General features: G+C 35.9%; 1 protein-coding gene across 1 annotated transcript in view; it reads right to left on the bottom strand.

Moving 5' to 3' along the window:
* Nucleotides 1–17,203, bottom strand: part of CABCOCO1 (ciliary associated calcium binding coiled-coil 1) — a 148,173-nt gene that overhangs the window by 117,918 nt on the left and 13,052 nt on the right. The window contains exons 3-4 of the mRNA XM_007959386.2: nucleotides 12,312–12,481; nucleotides 1,335–1,479 (exon numbers count right to left, since the gene is read on the bottom strand). Coding sequence (XP_007957577.1) covers nucleotides 1,335–1,479; nucleotides 12,312–12,481 — 315 coding nt within the window. The remainder of the gene's footprint in view (nucleotides 1–1,334; nucleotides 1,480–12,311; nucleotides 12,482–17,203) is intronic.

Raw genomic sequence — 17,203 nt, 5'->3', positions numbered from 1 at the left:
CTCAATATGAAGAAAACAAAAATCCTCACAACTGGTCCAATAAACAGCTTCATGATGGATGGAGAAAAGATTGAAGTTGTCAAGGACTTCATATTACTTGGTTCTACAGTCAGCATCAATGGAAGCAGCAGTCAGAGCGTCAGGTAATGCATTGCATTGGGCAAATCTGCTGCAAAAGACCTCTTTAAAGTGCTGAAAAGCAAAGATGTCTCCTTGAAGACTAAGGTGAGCCTAACACAAGCCATGGTTATTTCTAATTTCCTCATATGCATGTGAGAGCTGGACAATGAATAAGGAAGACTGAAGATGAGTTGATGCTTTGGGTTGTGGTGTTGGAGAAGAATGCTAAGAGTACCATAGACTGCTAAAAGGACTAACAAATCTGTCCTGGAGGAAGCACAGCCAGAATGCTCCTTGGAAGTGAGAATGGCCAAAGTTCATCTCATTTACTTTGGTCATGTTGTCAGAAGGGACAAGGATATCCCTGGAGAAGGATATCATGCTTGGTAAAGTCAAGGGTCAATGAAGAAGGGGAAGGTCCTCAATGAGATGGATTGACACAATGGCTGCAATGATGGGCTCAGGTATAGCAAAGATAGTGAGGCTGGCATAGGACTGGGCAGTGTTTCGTTCTGCTGTGCATAGGGTTGCTATGAGTCAGAGACAAATTGACAGCACCTAACAATGACAACAACAATAATCATATAATGAGAAAGCTGGACAAGAAAAACTGATGTTTTTGAAGTATGATGTGGGCAAAGAATAGTGAATATACCATGGACTGCCAAGAACAAATCTGTCGTTGAAGAAGTACAGCCAAAATGCTGTCGTATGTACTTTGGACATGTTATCAGAAAGGACCAGCCCTGAAAGAAGGGAATCATGATTGGCAAAGTACATGGTCCATGAAAAAGAGGAAGACCCTCAATGAGAAAGACTGACACACTGGCTTCAACAGTGGGCTCACACATAGCAATGATTTGAGGATGGTGCAGGACTACAGTGTTTTGTTTTTTCAACAGAGAATAACCAGGAGTTGGAATCAACATAATAGTACCTAAAACGACAACAAAAACAGGGTCTAATGTAATTAAATGACAGAATATATTAAAAATAACATTTTCCTTGTCTTGTTTAAGGAATATAAGTCAGCCAAAGTGTTCAGTGCTCTTTTACTTCTTAGATGGAATATCTGAGTATGATTGTATGATTGCTTGGGTTAATTACTGCATAAATTCTGTAAATGTCTAAATGTGTTAAAGTAAAATAGTTTTATTTAATAGACATTTTCTAGAAGATATGGAATTAACAAATGTTACTAAAAAAATCCATACCTGATTTTTAAGTAATCAATGATAGCATTGGCTTGTGTTACATCAAAGATGCTCCATTCCTCATTTTTTCCTAAATGAGAGGGTCCTATTTCAGCCATAACTTCTCCCAGCCATTTTATGCTGTCTTCTAAGGACATGTGCAGTGCTGTAATAAAATTCAGGGAAATCTTAAACATTATTTTGATAGATGTTTTCAAAGTGAGATAATGCAAGAGACTTTAATATGCAAAAATTTATTTCAATAATAGTATGAACAAATGGTGAAACTTGCTGTTTTTTCATGAAATAGTTAATACTTCTTGGGTAAAAGAGTAACAAATGACAAATCTAACAACTGTAAAATATTGTTATACTACACAATTTTCTGAAGAGTTTATGTTTCTATTTTAAGATACAGAAAAAGAAAAAAGAAAGAAGTCTATCTGAAGATTATTTCAAAGTGGAAAGGAAATATTTCTGATCTTAGAATAAAAGCATATCTGAAAATGACAAAAAAGAAAAACTACTGCCTTAGCTGGTGAATAAGTTTTAGTGTAGGTTCAATCATTGTAGACATGGTACCTGAACTTAGGGCTGAAAATGTAAAAGATGGACTCAACCAACACTTGGCTTTAGCTGATTGATGCCATGTGGGATTTTGGGGTTGGAGATTTTCAATGTTGTTGTTGTAGTTACATGCCATCAAGTCATCTCTGATTCATAGCAACCCTATGTATAACAGAACAAAACACTGCCCAGTCCTGTGTCAACCTCAGGATCCTTGCTATACCTGAGCCCATCATTGCAGTCACTGTGTAAATCCATCTCGTTGAAGGCCTTCCCCTTTTTCATTGACCCTCTGCTTTACCTAGCATGATATCCCTCTCCAGGGAATGGTCCCTTCTGACAACACGACCAAAGTAAGTGAGACGAAGTCTAGCCATTCTCGCTTCCAAGGAGCATCCTGGCTGTACTTCTAGGACAGATTTGTTAGTTCTTTTGGCAGTCCATGGTACTTTCAGTATTCTTCACCAACACCACAACTCAAAAGCATCAACTCCTCTTTGGTCTTCCTTATTCATTGTCCAGCTCTCACATGCACATGAGGCAATTGAATATACCATGGCTTAGGTCAGTCATACTTTAGTCTTCAAGGCGGTATCTTTGCTCTTCAGCACTTTAAAGAGGTCTTTTGCAGCTGATTTGCCTAGTGCAATACATCATCTGATGTGACTGTTGCTTCCATTGCTGTTGACTGTGGAACCAAGTGCATGAAATATTTGACAGTTTTAATCTTTTATCCATTTATTGTGATGTTGTTTATTATAAGGTCAGCCAAAGTGTTCAGTGCTCTTTTACTTCTTAGATGGAATATCTGAGTATTATTGTATTATTGCTTGGGTTGACAATTGACAGTTATGAAGATTTTTGTTTTCTTTATGTTGAGGTGTAATCCATACTGCAGACTGTAGTCTTTAATCTTCATTGATAAGTGCTTCAAGTCATCCTCACTTTCAGCAAGCAAAGTTGTGTTGTCTGCATATCACAGGTTGTTAATAGTCTTTCTCCAATCCTGATGCCACATTCTTCTTCATATAATTCAGCTTCTCGGATTATTTGCTCAGCATACAGACTGAATAAGTATGGCGAAAGGATACAACTCTTATGTACTCCCTTCCTGATTCTAAACCATGCAGTATCCCCTTGTTCTGTTTGAACGACAGCCTCTTGGGCTATGTTCAGGTTCCTCGTGAGCACAATTAAGTGTTCTGGAATTCCTGTTCTTCTCAATGTTATCCATAATTTGTTATAATACACATAATCAAAAGCTTTTGAATAGTCAATAAAACATAAATAAACATCCTTCTGGCATTCTTTGCTTTGAGTCAAGATCCATCTGACATCAGCAATGATATTCCTCATTCCGTGTCCTCTTCTGAATCCAGCTTGTATTTCTGGATGTTCCCTATAAATATACTGCTGCAACTGTTTTTGAATTGTCTTCAGTAAGATTTTACTTGCGTTTGATATTGTTCGATAATTTCCACATTCTGTGGGATCACCTTTCTTTGGCATGGTACAAATATGGATACTTTCCAGTCAGTTAGCCAGGTAGCAGTCTTCCAAATCTTTGGCATTGCCAAGTGAGTGCCTCCAACATGGTATCCGTTTCTTGAAACATCTCAATGGGTATTCTGTCAATTCCTAGAGCCTTGTTCTTTGCCACTTCCTTCAGTGCGACTTCGACTTCTTCCTTCAATACCATTGGTTCTTGATCATATGCCACCTCCTGAAATGGACAAATATTGACCAATTCTTTTTGGTACAGTGACTCTGTATATTCCTTCCATCTTCTTTTAATGTTTCCTGCATTATTCAATATTTTGCCCACAGAATCTTTCAATATTGCGACTCTAGGCTTAATTTTTTCTTCAGTTCTTTCAGCTTGAGAAATGCTGAGCACGTTCTTCCCTTTTGGTTTCCTAACTCCAAGTCTTTGCACATTTCCATATGATAATTGGCTTTGTCTTCTCAAACTGCTCTTTGAAATCTTTTGTTCAGCTCTTCTATCTTGTCATTTCTTCCATTTGCTTTAGCTACTCTCTGTTCAAGGGCAAGTTTCAGAGTCCCTTCTGACATTCATTTTGTTCTTTTCTTCCTTCCTGTTTTTTTAATGATCTCTTGCTTTTTTCATGGATGATGTTCTTGATGTCATCCCACAACTTCTCTGGTTTTCAGTCATTGGTGCTCAATGCATCAAATCTATTCCTTAGATGTTTTCTAAATTGAGGAGGGATATATTCAAGGTCATATTTTGTCTGTCTTGGACTTGTTTTAATTGTCTTCAACTTCAAGTTGAACTTGCATATGAGTAGTTGATGGTCTGCTCCACAATCAGTTCCTGGCCTTGTTTTTGCTGAAGATATTGACTTTCTCCCTCACTTCTTGTCACAGATGTAGTTGATCTGATTCCTGTGTACTCCATTTGGTGAAGTCCATGTGTATAGCCACCATTTGTGTTGTTGAAAATTAGTATTGCAATGAATAAGTCATTGATCTTGCAAAATTCTATCATGTGATCTCCAGCATTATTTCTATCACCAAAGCCATATTTTCAAGCTCCTGGTGACTCTTCTTTGTTTCCAACTTTTGGATTTCTGTCACCAGTGATAATCAGCACATCCTGATTGCACGTTTGGTCAATTTCAGACTGCAGAAGTTGGTAGAAATCTTCAATTTCCTCATCTTTGGCTTTGGTGATTGGCATGCAGATTTGAATAATAGTAGCATTAACTGGTCTCCCTTGTAGGTATATGGATATTTTTCTATCACTGACAGCATTGTACTTCACGATAGACCTTGAAATATTCTTTATTTTGATGAATGCCATGCTATTCCTCTTCAAATTGTCATTCCTGGCATAGTAGATCATATGATTGTCTGATACAAAATGGCTAAAACCAGTCCATTTCAGCTCACTAATGTCTAGGATATCAATCTTTGTGCATTCCATTTAATTTTTGACAACTTCTAATTTTCCTAGATTCATACTTCATACATTCCATCTTCTGATTATTAATGGATGTTTGCAGCTGTGTCTTCTCATTTCTATTTTCAATAGAAGCCAGAAATAAAGATTTTCATGTAAAATTTGGTATCAAGATTTTTTTCCACAGGTATAAGGAGCTCTGGTGGTGTAGTGCCTGAAGCATTTGACTGTTAACCAGAAGGCTGGTGTTTAAACCCACCAGCCACTCTTCAATGATGGTAAGAGCCCAAAGAAAATGTAACAGTAATAGAACTCTGCTACCATTACCAAAATTGAACTGCTGAATTATTCTAAGTCTATTTTTTTTACAGCTAAAACAACAACAAAAAAAAATCATAACAAAACAAAAACAACAACAGCAAAAACAACCCACCAAACAAAACTATCTTCTTTGAAAAGGGTAAAATTGCTTTTCCTAAGAAGGCAGTGTGAGGGTAGGGAAGGGTGAGAGCAGGAGGTAGGGAGTTACTAAGACCCTAGAGAAAGTAAGACTGTACTAGCTGCTTGGAGGGAAGACACTACCATGAGGAGTTGTTAGCTGGAAGTCTTATTGAGTTTAGCGGAATTTGGATTTGATGTTTGATCAGTGGCATCACTATGGTTGGTGCTACCCAGTGTATAAGTATCACTTCCCCTATGGACTTCATCCTATACCAGACCACACAGAATCCTTACTAATGTTTACTATCAATTTTAATCATAGAATAATATGTGATAAATATAGATGTAAATTTCTTAAATGTAATATTTCTTATTATATGAATACTAACAAAAATTATTTTGTAAAATCTTTCTACATTGAATTGCAACATTACTAGTTACATTAGTAAGCAAGTAGAAGTCTTTCTTTTATTTCCTCTCTTTTCCTTTAATTACTATTTAGTTTTCAAAAAAGTTTATAGATGTAGTTTCAAAAATAGTAACTATCCCAATGTTGTACTAAAACACCAGAAAATGTGACAAAATTGGGAACTATAGTAACATTGGCAGCAATGAAAACAACAGGGTGTGCATGCAGACAATATGACGTGATTCAAAGCACCATTGTAATTGAGTAATAATGACAGCTCTGACTGGAGTGCATTAGAAGGTTGAAAAAGTAAATTTGCATAGAGTGTTAGCGTTGTTGGTACTTTGTTGTTGTTGTTGTTATGTGCCGTCAAGTCTGACCTGACTCATAGCGACCCTTCCTTGGGTTTCTGAGGCAGTAACACTATGGAAGTAGATTGCCCCATCTTCCTTCCAAGGAGTGGCTGGTGGATTTGAACCACCAGCCTTCTGGTAAGCAGTCAAGTGCCTTAGGCACTATGCTACCAGAGATCCTTGTAGGTACTTTAATACATGTAAACCAGGCTTATGGAGAATGTTTTTGTTGTTTTAACTAACTACAGGGATATTTTTATTAAAAGTACTACATTTCTTCTGAAACTGCACAAAAATTTTACAGGTAATCATTGTGGTGTCACCCCCCTCTGACAGTGTCACCTTGCTTGGTCTGCACCCCCCAGTGATGCCATTGTGTTCAGTGTGAATTCTACTCACCCAGTCTCAGACAAACTTACTATGAAACCATCAGAAAAAACTTCTACTTCTTGCTAATGGAGTGGATTTTCTTTTGGGGAATGTTGAAAAGTTCTGAGAACACTGGCTGATTTCTGGACCCAGTCACCTCTGAGTTACACAGCTACTCTTTCTGTTTGGGATGTAAATGCCGTACCTCAAACACCAAAATTATGAATAAAATTATAGTGAAGTAATTTAAAGTTTGGGAAAGATATAAACACTAACTCGTAATTCCTTTAATCTAGATTCTTTTCTACTTCTTGTTGTGTGCCACTGAGTGAATTCCTACTGATAGTGACCCTACAGGGCAGAGTAGAACTGCCCCATAGGGTTCTACTTGTAGTAATTAGAAAGAAGCAAAAAACTATGTAACAATTAAAATCTGGTTAATGAATTACAATTGGTCCATTTCTCATAGCCTTCCTATAGATAGTCTTTTATGTATGTCAGATACACTGAATTATTGCTGGATGACTGTGCTTTAGAGCCCAATTACTGTATCATATTTCTTTCTCCATGAAAAACTTCTTTTCAAAATAGTGGGAGTAACATCATAAATCAAAATCTGTTGGACAAAAGCAATGCATAAACAAATGGAGTAAAAAGTGGAATATCTTAACAAAATAGTATAAATTAGAGATACAGCCAATAAAGAAGATAATTGATTATAATTCTACATGAAACAAAACGTACTGAACACAAAAATATATGTCTATTTCCTTATGTTGGAATATGACTGACTTTAAAATTATTTTTCTATGTCTAATGTCTTTCTGAGGAGCTCTGATGGCACAGTGGTTAAGGGATTTGGCTGCTAACCAACAGGTTGGTAGTTCAAACCCACTAGTCGCTTCGCAGGAGAAAGATCCTTACAGTCTGCTTTCCGTAAAGATTTACAGTCTTGGAAACACTACAGGACAGTTTTACTCTGTGCTATAGGGTCGTTATGAGTTGGAATCAACTCAATGGCAGTGGTAAAATGTCTTTCTGTATATAATGGCTTTAAAAACTGGAAAGTTATCATTTACTTTTGAAATATTTACTTTTTTAGTAATGTGATTAAAATACGAGAGATTAAATCATTTCAATAGTAAGAGTTGTTAGAAATAAATTTTATCTTTGAAACCTTAGGGTAAAGTAAGAACACATGAGACTTAGAATTAGTTGGAAGACAGACTGGTATCTCGTAACTGCCATTGACTAGCTAGCTGATCTGGGTCTCATTTTCCTTACTGTAAACTTAGCATAGTATCTTCTTTCAAAATTATAGTGCTGTTGTGATGATCAAATAAGAAATAAATGTGAATTTCTTAGTAAACTGAAAAGATATATATGCTAGTAAATTACACATGTACAGTGCTTTCTAGAATTCAGCCCAATGCCAATACTATTTGCTATATAATAGTTAGGAGGATGGGCTTTGACTAATGGGATTGACCTTGTGTGACTTTAAGGAGTTATTTAACCTTCTCTCAACCTCATTTATTTTTGTCATTTTTTAAATGGGGTGAATAATAGAACTATTTCATAGGCTGTGAATCAAATAAGACAATATTTATCAAGCAATTGGCACCAGGGCTGGCACAAGTTAAGCTTCCATAAATGTTACCCATAATAGCAATTAGTATTCATCCTATTTTGGGAGATAAACCCAATTTAGCATCATAGAAATTACTAAGTATATTCTACAGTTACTAATTTCTTATTACTTACAGGGCAATTTAAACCCATGAACCTGGATAGAGGTCAAATATCCAGCTTACCTAACACCCTACAGCAGCTATCTGTGGTCGGGCCCTAGAATAACTAGACCCCAAAATGTATATTGCTAAGACAACTCTACAAGTTCCATCTTCCATAATTCTTTAATTTGATCCAATTTGATTCCAGGTGGGTTGTCTGCAGAAGGCCTTCCTTACACATACGTCACAAGTTTGAGGTCTTAGAATCAGAAACTGTGTTAATATAAAATGAAATTCCTACACTAAAATGTTATTAATAATGATTGACCAGCCTATGGTTAACAGTCCATACTGTTCTTAAGTGTGTATTCTATGAAAATGTTGTCAGACAGGAATGCCGAACTAGGTACTCAGGACTCTATTACCACTTAGCAGAAGTGTGGACCTACTTTACCTCCTTCCTTGGTACACTTGGCTAAGATTACATTCTTTCCTGATGATGACTTTATTGTTGTTAATTTGAAAGATTTGAGAGGATTTTTTTTAATTTTTCCTTGCCAGAAGGCAACATCTAGATCTCTTGCTTTTTTTCTGGTTAGCGTCTACATATGAACTTTCACTTTCTCATGGTTTATAGCTCAAGTTTTAAAAATTTGTTTTTGAACTGTTATCAATAATACAAAGTTTCACCCACAATTAATATTTTTGAGATAGTTACAAGTTATGGCAAATATTTAACATGGGAATATTTTCTCAAATTTGGTATGATAAACTCATGAACATTTCTACTTTCCTTTATTTTCTTTCTAGTTTGTGAATGCTTAGTTCAGAGGTTGCAAAAACTTAGAATTGTCCATGCCACATAACACTCTTTATTTTTTTTTTTCCTTTTCTAAATTTTATTTTGTTGTTTTTAAGAACATACACAGCAAAGTATACATCAACTCAACAGTTTCTACATGTACAATTCAGGACAATGATTATATTCTTAAAGTGTGCAACCATTCTCCCCCTTCCTTTCTGAGTTGTCCGCCCTCATTAATGAGAGGAAGAGAGGGAAAATTGCTAGATAGGTAAGAGACAAGTATTGACTTGGGTGAAGGGGAAGGTAATTAAAAAAAATAAAAACTCACTGCCTCCTAATATTCCTATCTAATCTTTTTATAGCTGCTGTTGTCTCTACTAACATTTCATTTTTAGTTTTCATAGATGATATATTGATATGGTTTAAAGCAGATATAAAGATATATTGTGAAAACATTTCCTTCAACATTTCTCTCTTATACCCAGTTCCCACGACTCATTGCTAAAGGTTTTGATTATTCATTTTCTCTGTATTCTTCCAGAGTTTCTTTGCTTATAGAATAACAGAAACATATATTAGAATCTGCGAATATCAGAACCTATGTAAGGCTGAAGGAGTTCTGGTAGCACAGTGCCTAAGGCACTTGACTGCTCACCAGAAGACTGGCAGTTCAAACCCACCAGCCACTCCTCGGAAGGAAGGTTGGGCAATCCTATCTCTGTAGTAATACTGCCTTGGAAACCCAAGGAGGGGTCTCTATGAGTTGGCGCCGACTCGATGGCACACAACAACAACAACAACAATGTAAGGCTGAATCCAGTCAGAGAAGGAAAGCTCAAAAATTTCCCACTTACCACAGAAAAGTGGTAAGGCTGCACATGTCAAAGGCAGAAAACTTGAGAGACCCAGAAAAACAATGCAATTCTGTCAAGTTTAGCCCTCACAGGTTTCACTGAATAAATTCTTATATTTCCCTTTTATAAATAAAAGCACACAATTCTTCACCTTGATTTCCTCACAGAACAATAACCTTCCTATTTCCCCATATGATACACAGAAAGTTCCTCATCCTTTTCATTTTTACAGCTGCATAGTTTTCTGGTTTAGGCATGAGCCAATAAGCACTGATAGACCCACTACCATTGAGTCGATAAACTTTATATTTTAGTATAGTTTTAGATTTACAGAAAAGTTGCAAGACTATTATAGAGTTCCTATTCATTACCACACAGTTTTTTACAATTATTAACATTACTATGGTGCATTTGTCACAACTAATGAATCATTATTAATACATTATTATTACCAAAATGTCTTATTTTATTCAGATTTCTTCAGTTTTCACCTAGTGACCTTTGTTAGTCCCAGAATCCCATCTAGGATACCACATTACAGTCAGTCAGCATGTCTTCTTTGACTCCTCTGGACTATGATACTTTTTCAGACATTCCTTGTTTTTTGACAACCTTGACAGTTGTGAGGAGTACTGGTCAAGTGTTTTGTTAAATGCCTGGCAATTTGGGTTTGTCTTATGTTTGCTATGAGTCAGGTCCAACTCGACGGCACATAACAACAACAACATGCAAAGGTTATGGGTTTTAGGGAGGAAGACCACAGTGCCATTCTCATTGTATCACACCATGTGTATACATGTTATTAACATGATTTTTCACTGATGTTTAACTGTAATGGCCTGTCCCAAGTAGTGTTTGGAAAGTTTCTCCACTGTATAAAGTTACTCTTTTCCCCCCACTTTCCATATGGTACTCTTTGGAAAGAAGTCACTATTTGCATCCTACACTTAAAGGGTGGAGAATTAGTCTCCTTTCTTTGAGGGTAGGATATTTACATATATTATTTTGGTGTATAGGAGATTTGTCTATTCTCCTCCATCTAATTATTTAAGCAATTGTTAATTTATATCAGTGGGGACTCATTGATGTTTATTTTATACTCTTGTTATAATCCAATATTTTGTTTGTAGTTCAAAGTGTTCCAACCACAGAAACTGAGGGCTTTTCCATTAGCTCCTGTATCCTTCGACATACCCCCACCTTTTGGGTTTTGCTTGTTTGCTTGTTTTGAGCATTTACATACTCTGTGGCACTACAAGATGCTCTGGGCTCATCTTTTTATTCTCTACTTCAGTCCTGGAATTAAGAAGTCTCAATCATTTATTATTTATTCTCTAACAAGCCCTGGTTCCTTTCTTGGAGAATGCAATTATAAATGATGATCGGTACGAGGTGTGCTGGTTGCTACTGATGTAGTACTGATTCCAAGCCTGCTAAGTAAACGAGCTAAGAAATATATGTGTGTAAACTAACCTAAGAATACATATATATCTATAATCATCTCTGTATCTACCTATCTATAGATATCTATATCTATATAGCTATAGATATCTATATCTATATATCTATAGATATCTATATCTATATATCTGTATATACCCATATGAATTTATATTACAATAAATATGAGTTCATATTGATGTCTCTGACATTTCTCTTTTGCATTTATAAACTTTGCTGCAACTAATAAGTTTGCATATATGTCAGGTTACATGTATGCAAGTGTATGTATAAGATAAATTCTCAAAGTGGAATTGCTGGGTCTACTATACATTTATAAATTTGATAGTTATCTGTTAACTTACACTCCACAACTGAGGGTGAAAGTTTATAAAACAAGTTAATTTCTCATTTGACAATTTCCACACAAAACACAGGTCTGTCTCCCATTTATACTTCTATCAGCAACATATGAGGATACCTATTTTCTTACACTTTTTACAACTGAAAATGCTATAAAACTTGTACAGTTTTGTCAGCCTAATAGGTGATAAATTACATCTCCATGTAGTTTTAATTAGCAGTTTTCTTATTGTTAAGGTTGAGCTTCTTCATCTAAGAGCCATTTGCATTTCTTTGGTCACACCCTCGATATATTTTCTATTGCATTATAGATCTTTTTTCTTCTTGGTTCTACATCCTCTGTTTCGATATTGAACAAAGCACTTGTCATTGGTCATTCTGAGTACTCAATATTACACATCAGATGAGATGAAAACAGTTCAAATAATGAAAATGCCTTAATAAATCTGAACTACGTGACAGGCCTTTTTGGGCAAGGAGTGGAAATTGGAAGGCACTGATAGGATCTTAAATGAAATGAAAATGTATTTGGCAGGTTATTCAAGAGGACTTTAATCTTGTTAAGCATTATTTGAGGTTTTACAACTCAATAAAGATATGAACTATATCTTTGCTATACCTAGAAAGAAACATAATTTTCATTGATGGGATTACAACAAAATTAGGAATTTGTGCCTAAAAATGGAAGTTAGACAGTGGACTATTTTCTTTACAAAAGAAAAAGAAAAATGATGTACTTACTTTTAAGATTATGAAGTAACGTATCTAGCAAAGTCATAAATTTTGAGTATTGAATAACAGAAAACTCCATTCCTTTAGCCCACAAAAATCCAGATACATAATAATCTAATAGAATTGCTTCCTTTAAACAAGTTTGAAGATTTTTGAATTTCAAAAACTCTTCCAATTTTCTGTAACAAAAAGGAAAATCTAGATATTAAGATAATATTAAACACTGAAGAATTCCTTTTCTAAAAATTTTGAAAACTTAACTGTTTTTTCTTGAATAAAAATTCTTTAATGTCCATAATCTAAGATTAAAAGCAACTATATATCAAACCAAACCAGTTGCTGCCGAGTTGATTCTGACTCATTGTTGTTATGTGCTGTCCAGTTGCCCCGACTCATAGCGACCCCTCCTTGGGTTTCCGAGGTGGTATCACTACGCAAGTAGATTGCCCAACCTTCCTTCAGAGGAGTGGCTGGTGGGTTTGAACTTCCAGCCTTCTGGTTAGCAGTCACATGCTTTAGGCACTACGCTACAACTAAATCTCAAACCAAGTTGCTGCCTGGTTGATTCTGACTCATAGTGATCCCAACTCCCAAGTGTTTCAGAGTAGAGTTGTGCTCCACAGGGTTTTCAATAGTGGTGACCTTTCTGAAGTAGATCACCAGACTCTCTGACGTGCCTTGGTGTGGGTTCAAACCTCCTCCAACATTTTGGTTACTAGTCAAGCATTTAATCACTGGAGCCACCCACAGACACCTAATCTAAATATGTTGTTGTTGATGTTGTTGTTATGTGCCCTCGAGTCACATCCAACTCACAGCAACCCCTCCTTGGGTTTCCGAGGCGGTATCATTATGGAAGTAGATTGCCCAATCTTCCTTCCGAGGAGTGGCAGGTGGGTTTGACTGGTTAGCAGTCAAGAGCCTTAGGCACTATGCTACCAGAGCTCCTCCTAATCTAAATATAGTCATCATTATATCAAAATCTGTACATCCAAAACAATGTTTTTGACATTCCTTCCAGAAAGGCAGTGACCCAGTTAGTCTTCCATCAACCCCATGAAGTAAGGTCTGTTTATGCATACTCCAATCTAGTTTGGGTTTTGCCAGTAATTTTACTATCTATGAATCTGATGGGGGGAAAAAAAAACAAACTATCTTGTGCATTTCTTCACTTGTTAGTTAGATTTAATTCTTTTTAATGTCCTCTATTTTTTTTTTTTCTTATTGATTTAGAAGAGCCTTTGGTATATTTGGAGATATTAATCCTTTATGTTTGTGTTACAATTTTTAAAATATCAGTTTGTTACCTGACAGTTAATGTTATGTAGTGACAGAAGAAAATTAGGTTACTTTTTTTCTTCCTTCTTCTCATTTTACAGCCCTGTATTTTTTTCACATGTTCTGGAATAACTAGTCTAGTCTGTTATTATCATATTAGACTTTAAGTTTAAATGAATCTCATGCTTACTGCCAGGCCTTTTATATCACAGTTTCTCATTGGTAGTTTCTTTGTTTTAAATTCACCAATGATTCGATTCATCTTTCAGCTGGGTTATGAATAGATTTTTCAACAAGACCATATAGATGCTTGATTTCCAACTTCGGTAAGGTGGAGGAATAGGCAGACAAGAGACACAGACCCTCTTCAACAAAGAAAAGAAAAACCAATTGACAGAGATACAGAAGATAATCCTGGAGCCCCGAGCTTTGAAAGGAACAATACAGAAGTGGATTAGGCACCAACTGGTGGAAAAACCTGAACAAAAACAGTGAGCACAGAGATGATTGGGGCTGAGGACTGTCAGCCACTCTGACTGGACCAACAGCCTGAATATTTCCAAGTGGTGTTGGGACCTGAGAATTGACTTAAAGATCTGCCCTGGTCACCAGGGTATGCAGGGATGACTGTGCTGGTGGCCGATGACTAGGAAGGAAAACAGCAAGGAGGGAGAGATAACCTGAGCTGTGGACTTTCCACTGTCTGGAGGGTGCAGCCATTTTGATTGTTTACATGTGGCAGCCATTTTGGATATTTAAAGTCACTGAGGGTACAGCCATTTTGAATGTTTGTAAGTGGCAGCCATTTTGAATGTTTACAAACGGTGGTCATGTTGGATATTTAAAGTAACCAAGGGTGCAGCCATTTTGAATATTTATAAGCAGCAGCCATTTTGGATATTTAAAGTGACCAGGGGTGCAGCCATTTTGAATGATTACAAGAAGTGGCCATTTTGGATATTTAAAGTGACTGAGGGTGCAGCCATTTTGAATATTTACAAGCAGTGGCCATTTGGGATATTTAAAGTGATGGAGGGCACAGCCATTTTGAATCTTTACAAGTAGCAACTATTTTGGATTTTAAAGTGATAGCATTCTCATTTGGATTCCAAGGACCTAAGAAAGGCTTTGCTTGCCAAGGTCTGCAGGGACATACGAGAGGCTGACAACAGGAAAGGAGACAGGTGGTGAGTGTATAAGTGCTGTCAACTAGTGAATAGAGGAGCACAGTACCCTGCTTACGTAGATAACATACAAACAAAACAAAGAAAATGGAAGTCATGGACAAGTCACTCCAACATACAATCATCAATTAAATATAAACACAAAATGTCACAATGCCTCAGAGACAACAGAGCATCACAATCCACACAAAGAAGCAAGATAAAGCAGGAGAAACAAGGGACCAGGATATAGAGCCAAAACACATCCCTGAAGAAGATGCAGCATTGGAAATCCTTGATAAAGAATTCAAAAGAATTGTATTTAGGCATCTTCAATGAATTGAGAGTCAGATTAAGGAAAACACAGATAAATCCCTAGAATAATTTTGGAAGAAAATATAAGAACAAAATGACAAAATAAATGAAAAATTAGAAATGACACAAAATCTTCACACAGAAATTCAGAAGATTAATAGCAAATTTTCAGAAGTAAATAAGACATTGAATGGGCAAAGGAGCAGAAGTGAATCAATGGAAGACAGAATTAGGGAGATTGAAGGCAAATTCCTGAACACTTCTTTGGAAAAGGATCAATCAGAAAAAAAGATCAAAACAAAATGAAGAAAGCCTAAGGTTCATGTGGGATACTATCAAAAGGAATACCCTACGTGTAATCAGAGTTCCAGAACAGGAAGAGACAAATAAAACCACAGAGAAAATTGTCGAAGATTTGTTGGAAGAGAATTTTCCTGGTATGATGAAAGATGAGAATATATCCATTCAGGAAGTCCAACAAACACCAAACAGGATAGACCTCAAAAGAAAATCACCCAGACATATCATCATCAAACTTACCAAAATCAAAGACAAAGAAAGAATCATGAGAGCAGCATAGGAAAAACAAAAAGCTACCTATGAAGGGCAACCAATAAGACTAAGCTCGGATTTCTTGACAGAAACCATGCAGGCAACAAGACAATGGGATGGTATATAAAAAACACTGAAAGAGAAAAATTTCCAACCAAGACTTATGTACCCAGCAAAATTGTCCCTTAAATATGATGGTGAAATTAGGACATTTCCAGATAAGCAGAAATTAAGGGAATTTGTTAAAACCAAACCAACCTTACAAGAGATACTAAAGGGAGCTCTTTGGACAGAGAAGCAACAACAGCCAACAACAACTGACCATTAACACACATGATGATATAATCCAGAAACCAACCCAGCTATGGAAGTATCCAAAGTAAAGAACCCTACAAGATTGTAAAAAGGGAACTAGAGACATCAATTGACAAATGAGGACAACTATAAACCAAAAAGAGGGAAAAAAACTGTGTTTTTATAGAACTTCTAGATGGTAGGGAAGTCAAGACAACTACAAGATGGAATGGACTGTTCTAAACTTGTGAAGAAAACTAGAAATCATAGAGTAACCTCAAAGAAAAATGACAAATCTTCACATCAAAAAGAAGACTAGCATAAATATTCAGCAAATACTAAAACAATAGCAATGAGAGAAATGGTAACATGATTCACAAACAAAATGAGCTTAGCAAAGAAAATTATATGGAACAAAGAAATCAACACCACGAAAAAGCACATAACAAAAACAAATTCATATTTGCCAATAATTACATATCTTGCAAGGACCTTATTTCCAAGATTTATAGCAAAAGAGTGGATGACCAAACTATGGTGCATACATATAATGGAATACTATGAACACTAAAGAATAATGCAGAGTCTGCAAAACACCACATAATATGGATGAACTTGGAGGACATTATGCTGAGTGAAATAAGTTAATCACAGAAGGACAAATATAGTATTAGTTCGTTTTTGTGGAGGGTCAAGGAAAGGTTTATATATGGAGGGAAACTTTCTTTGTTGGTTGCAGGGGTGGGAGGGGAGGGGAGGGAACACTGCAAAAAAAAAAAAATGCATTGACTCATGTCACTTTAGTTTTGCGTATTTCACTGTCCATAAATTATATTTCAATAAAATGCATTAAAAAAAAGAATAAGACCATATAGATGCTCGATTTTCTAGTTGCCACATATATTACAAGTCTTATTGCCATTATAACTGAACAACTTGAATTAGTGTTTTATTTTGCATCACATTCTTTTGACTCACCAAATTTTGATTATTTATTTCAATGATTTCTGCTTCCTAATGTTGCAAAGGAAATGTCTGATGTCTGAATGATTTTATCCCTCTTTAGATGAATGGCTTTATCCAATATGAGGTAATAGATGAAGTTTTTTTTTTATTAAAATAAAATTTAAAATAATAACTTATTTTATGAGACTTAAGTTATTTTTTTTCTGATTCCCTATATTGAATGTACATTCTAACCTTTTGCTGGCAAGTTGATGCCAACTCCTGTTGACACCATGTGTTACAGAGTAGAACTACTCCATAGGGTTTTCTTGGCTGTAATCTTTCTGAGAGTAG

This window comes from Orycteropus afer, unplaced genomic scaffold, assembly GCF_000298275.1.
Source record: "Orycteropus afer afer isolate SDZICR_OR568_19922 unplaced genomic scaffold, OryAfe1.0 scaffold00016, whole genome shotgun sequence".
Classification (NCBI taxonomy): domain Eukaryota; kingdom Metazoa; phylum Chordata; class Mammalia; order Tubulidentata; family Orycteropodidae; genus Orycteropus; species Orycteropus afer.
Note: the sequence above shows the minus strand (reverse complement) of the source record. Positions and strands in the feature narration are given on the sequence as shown.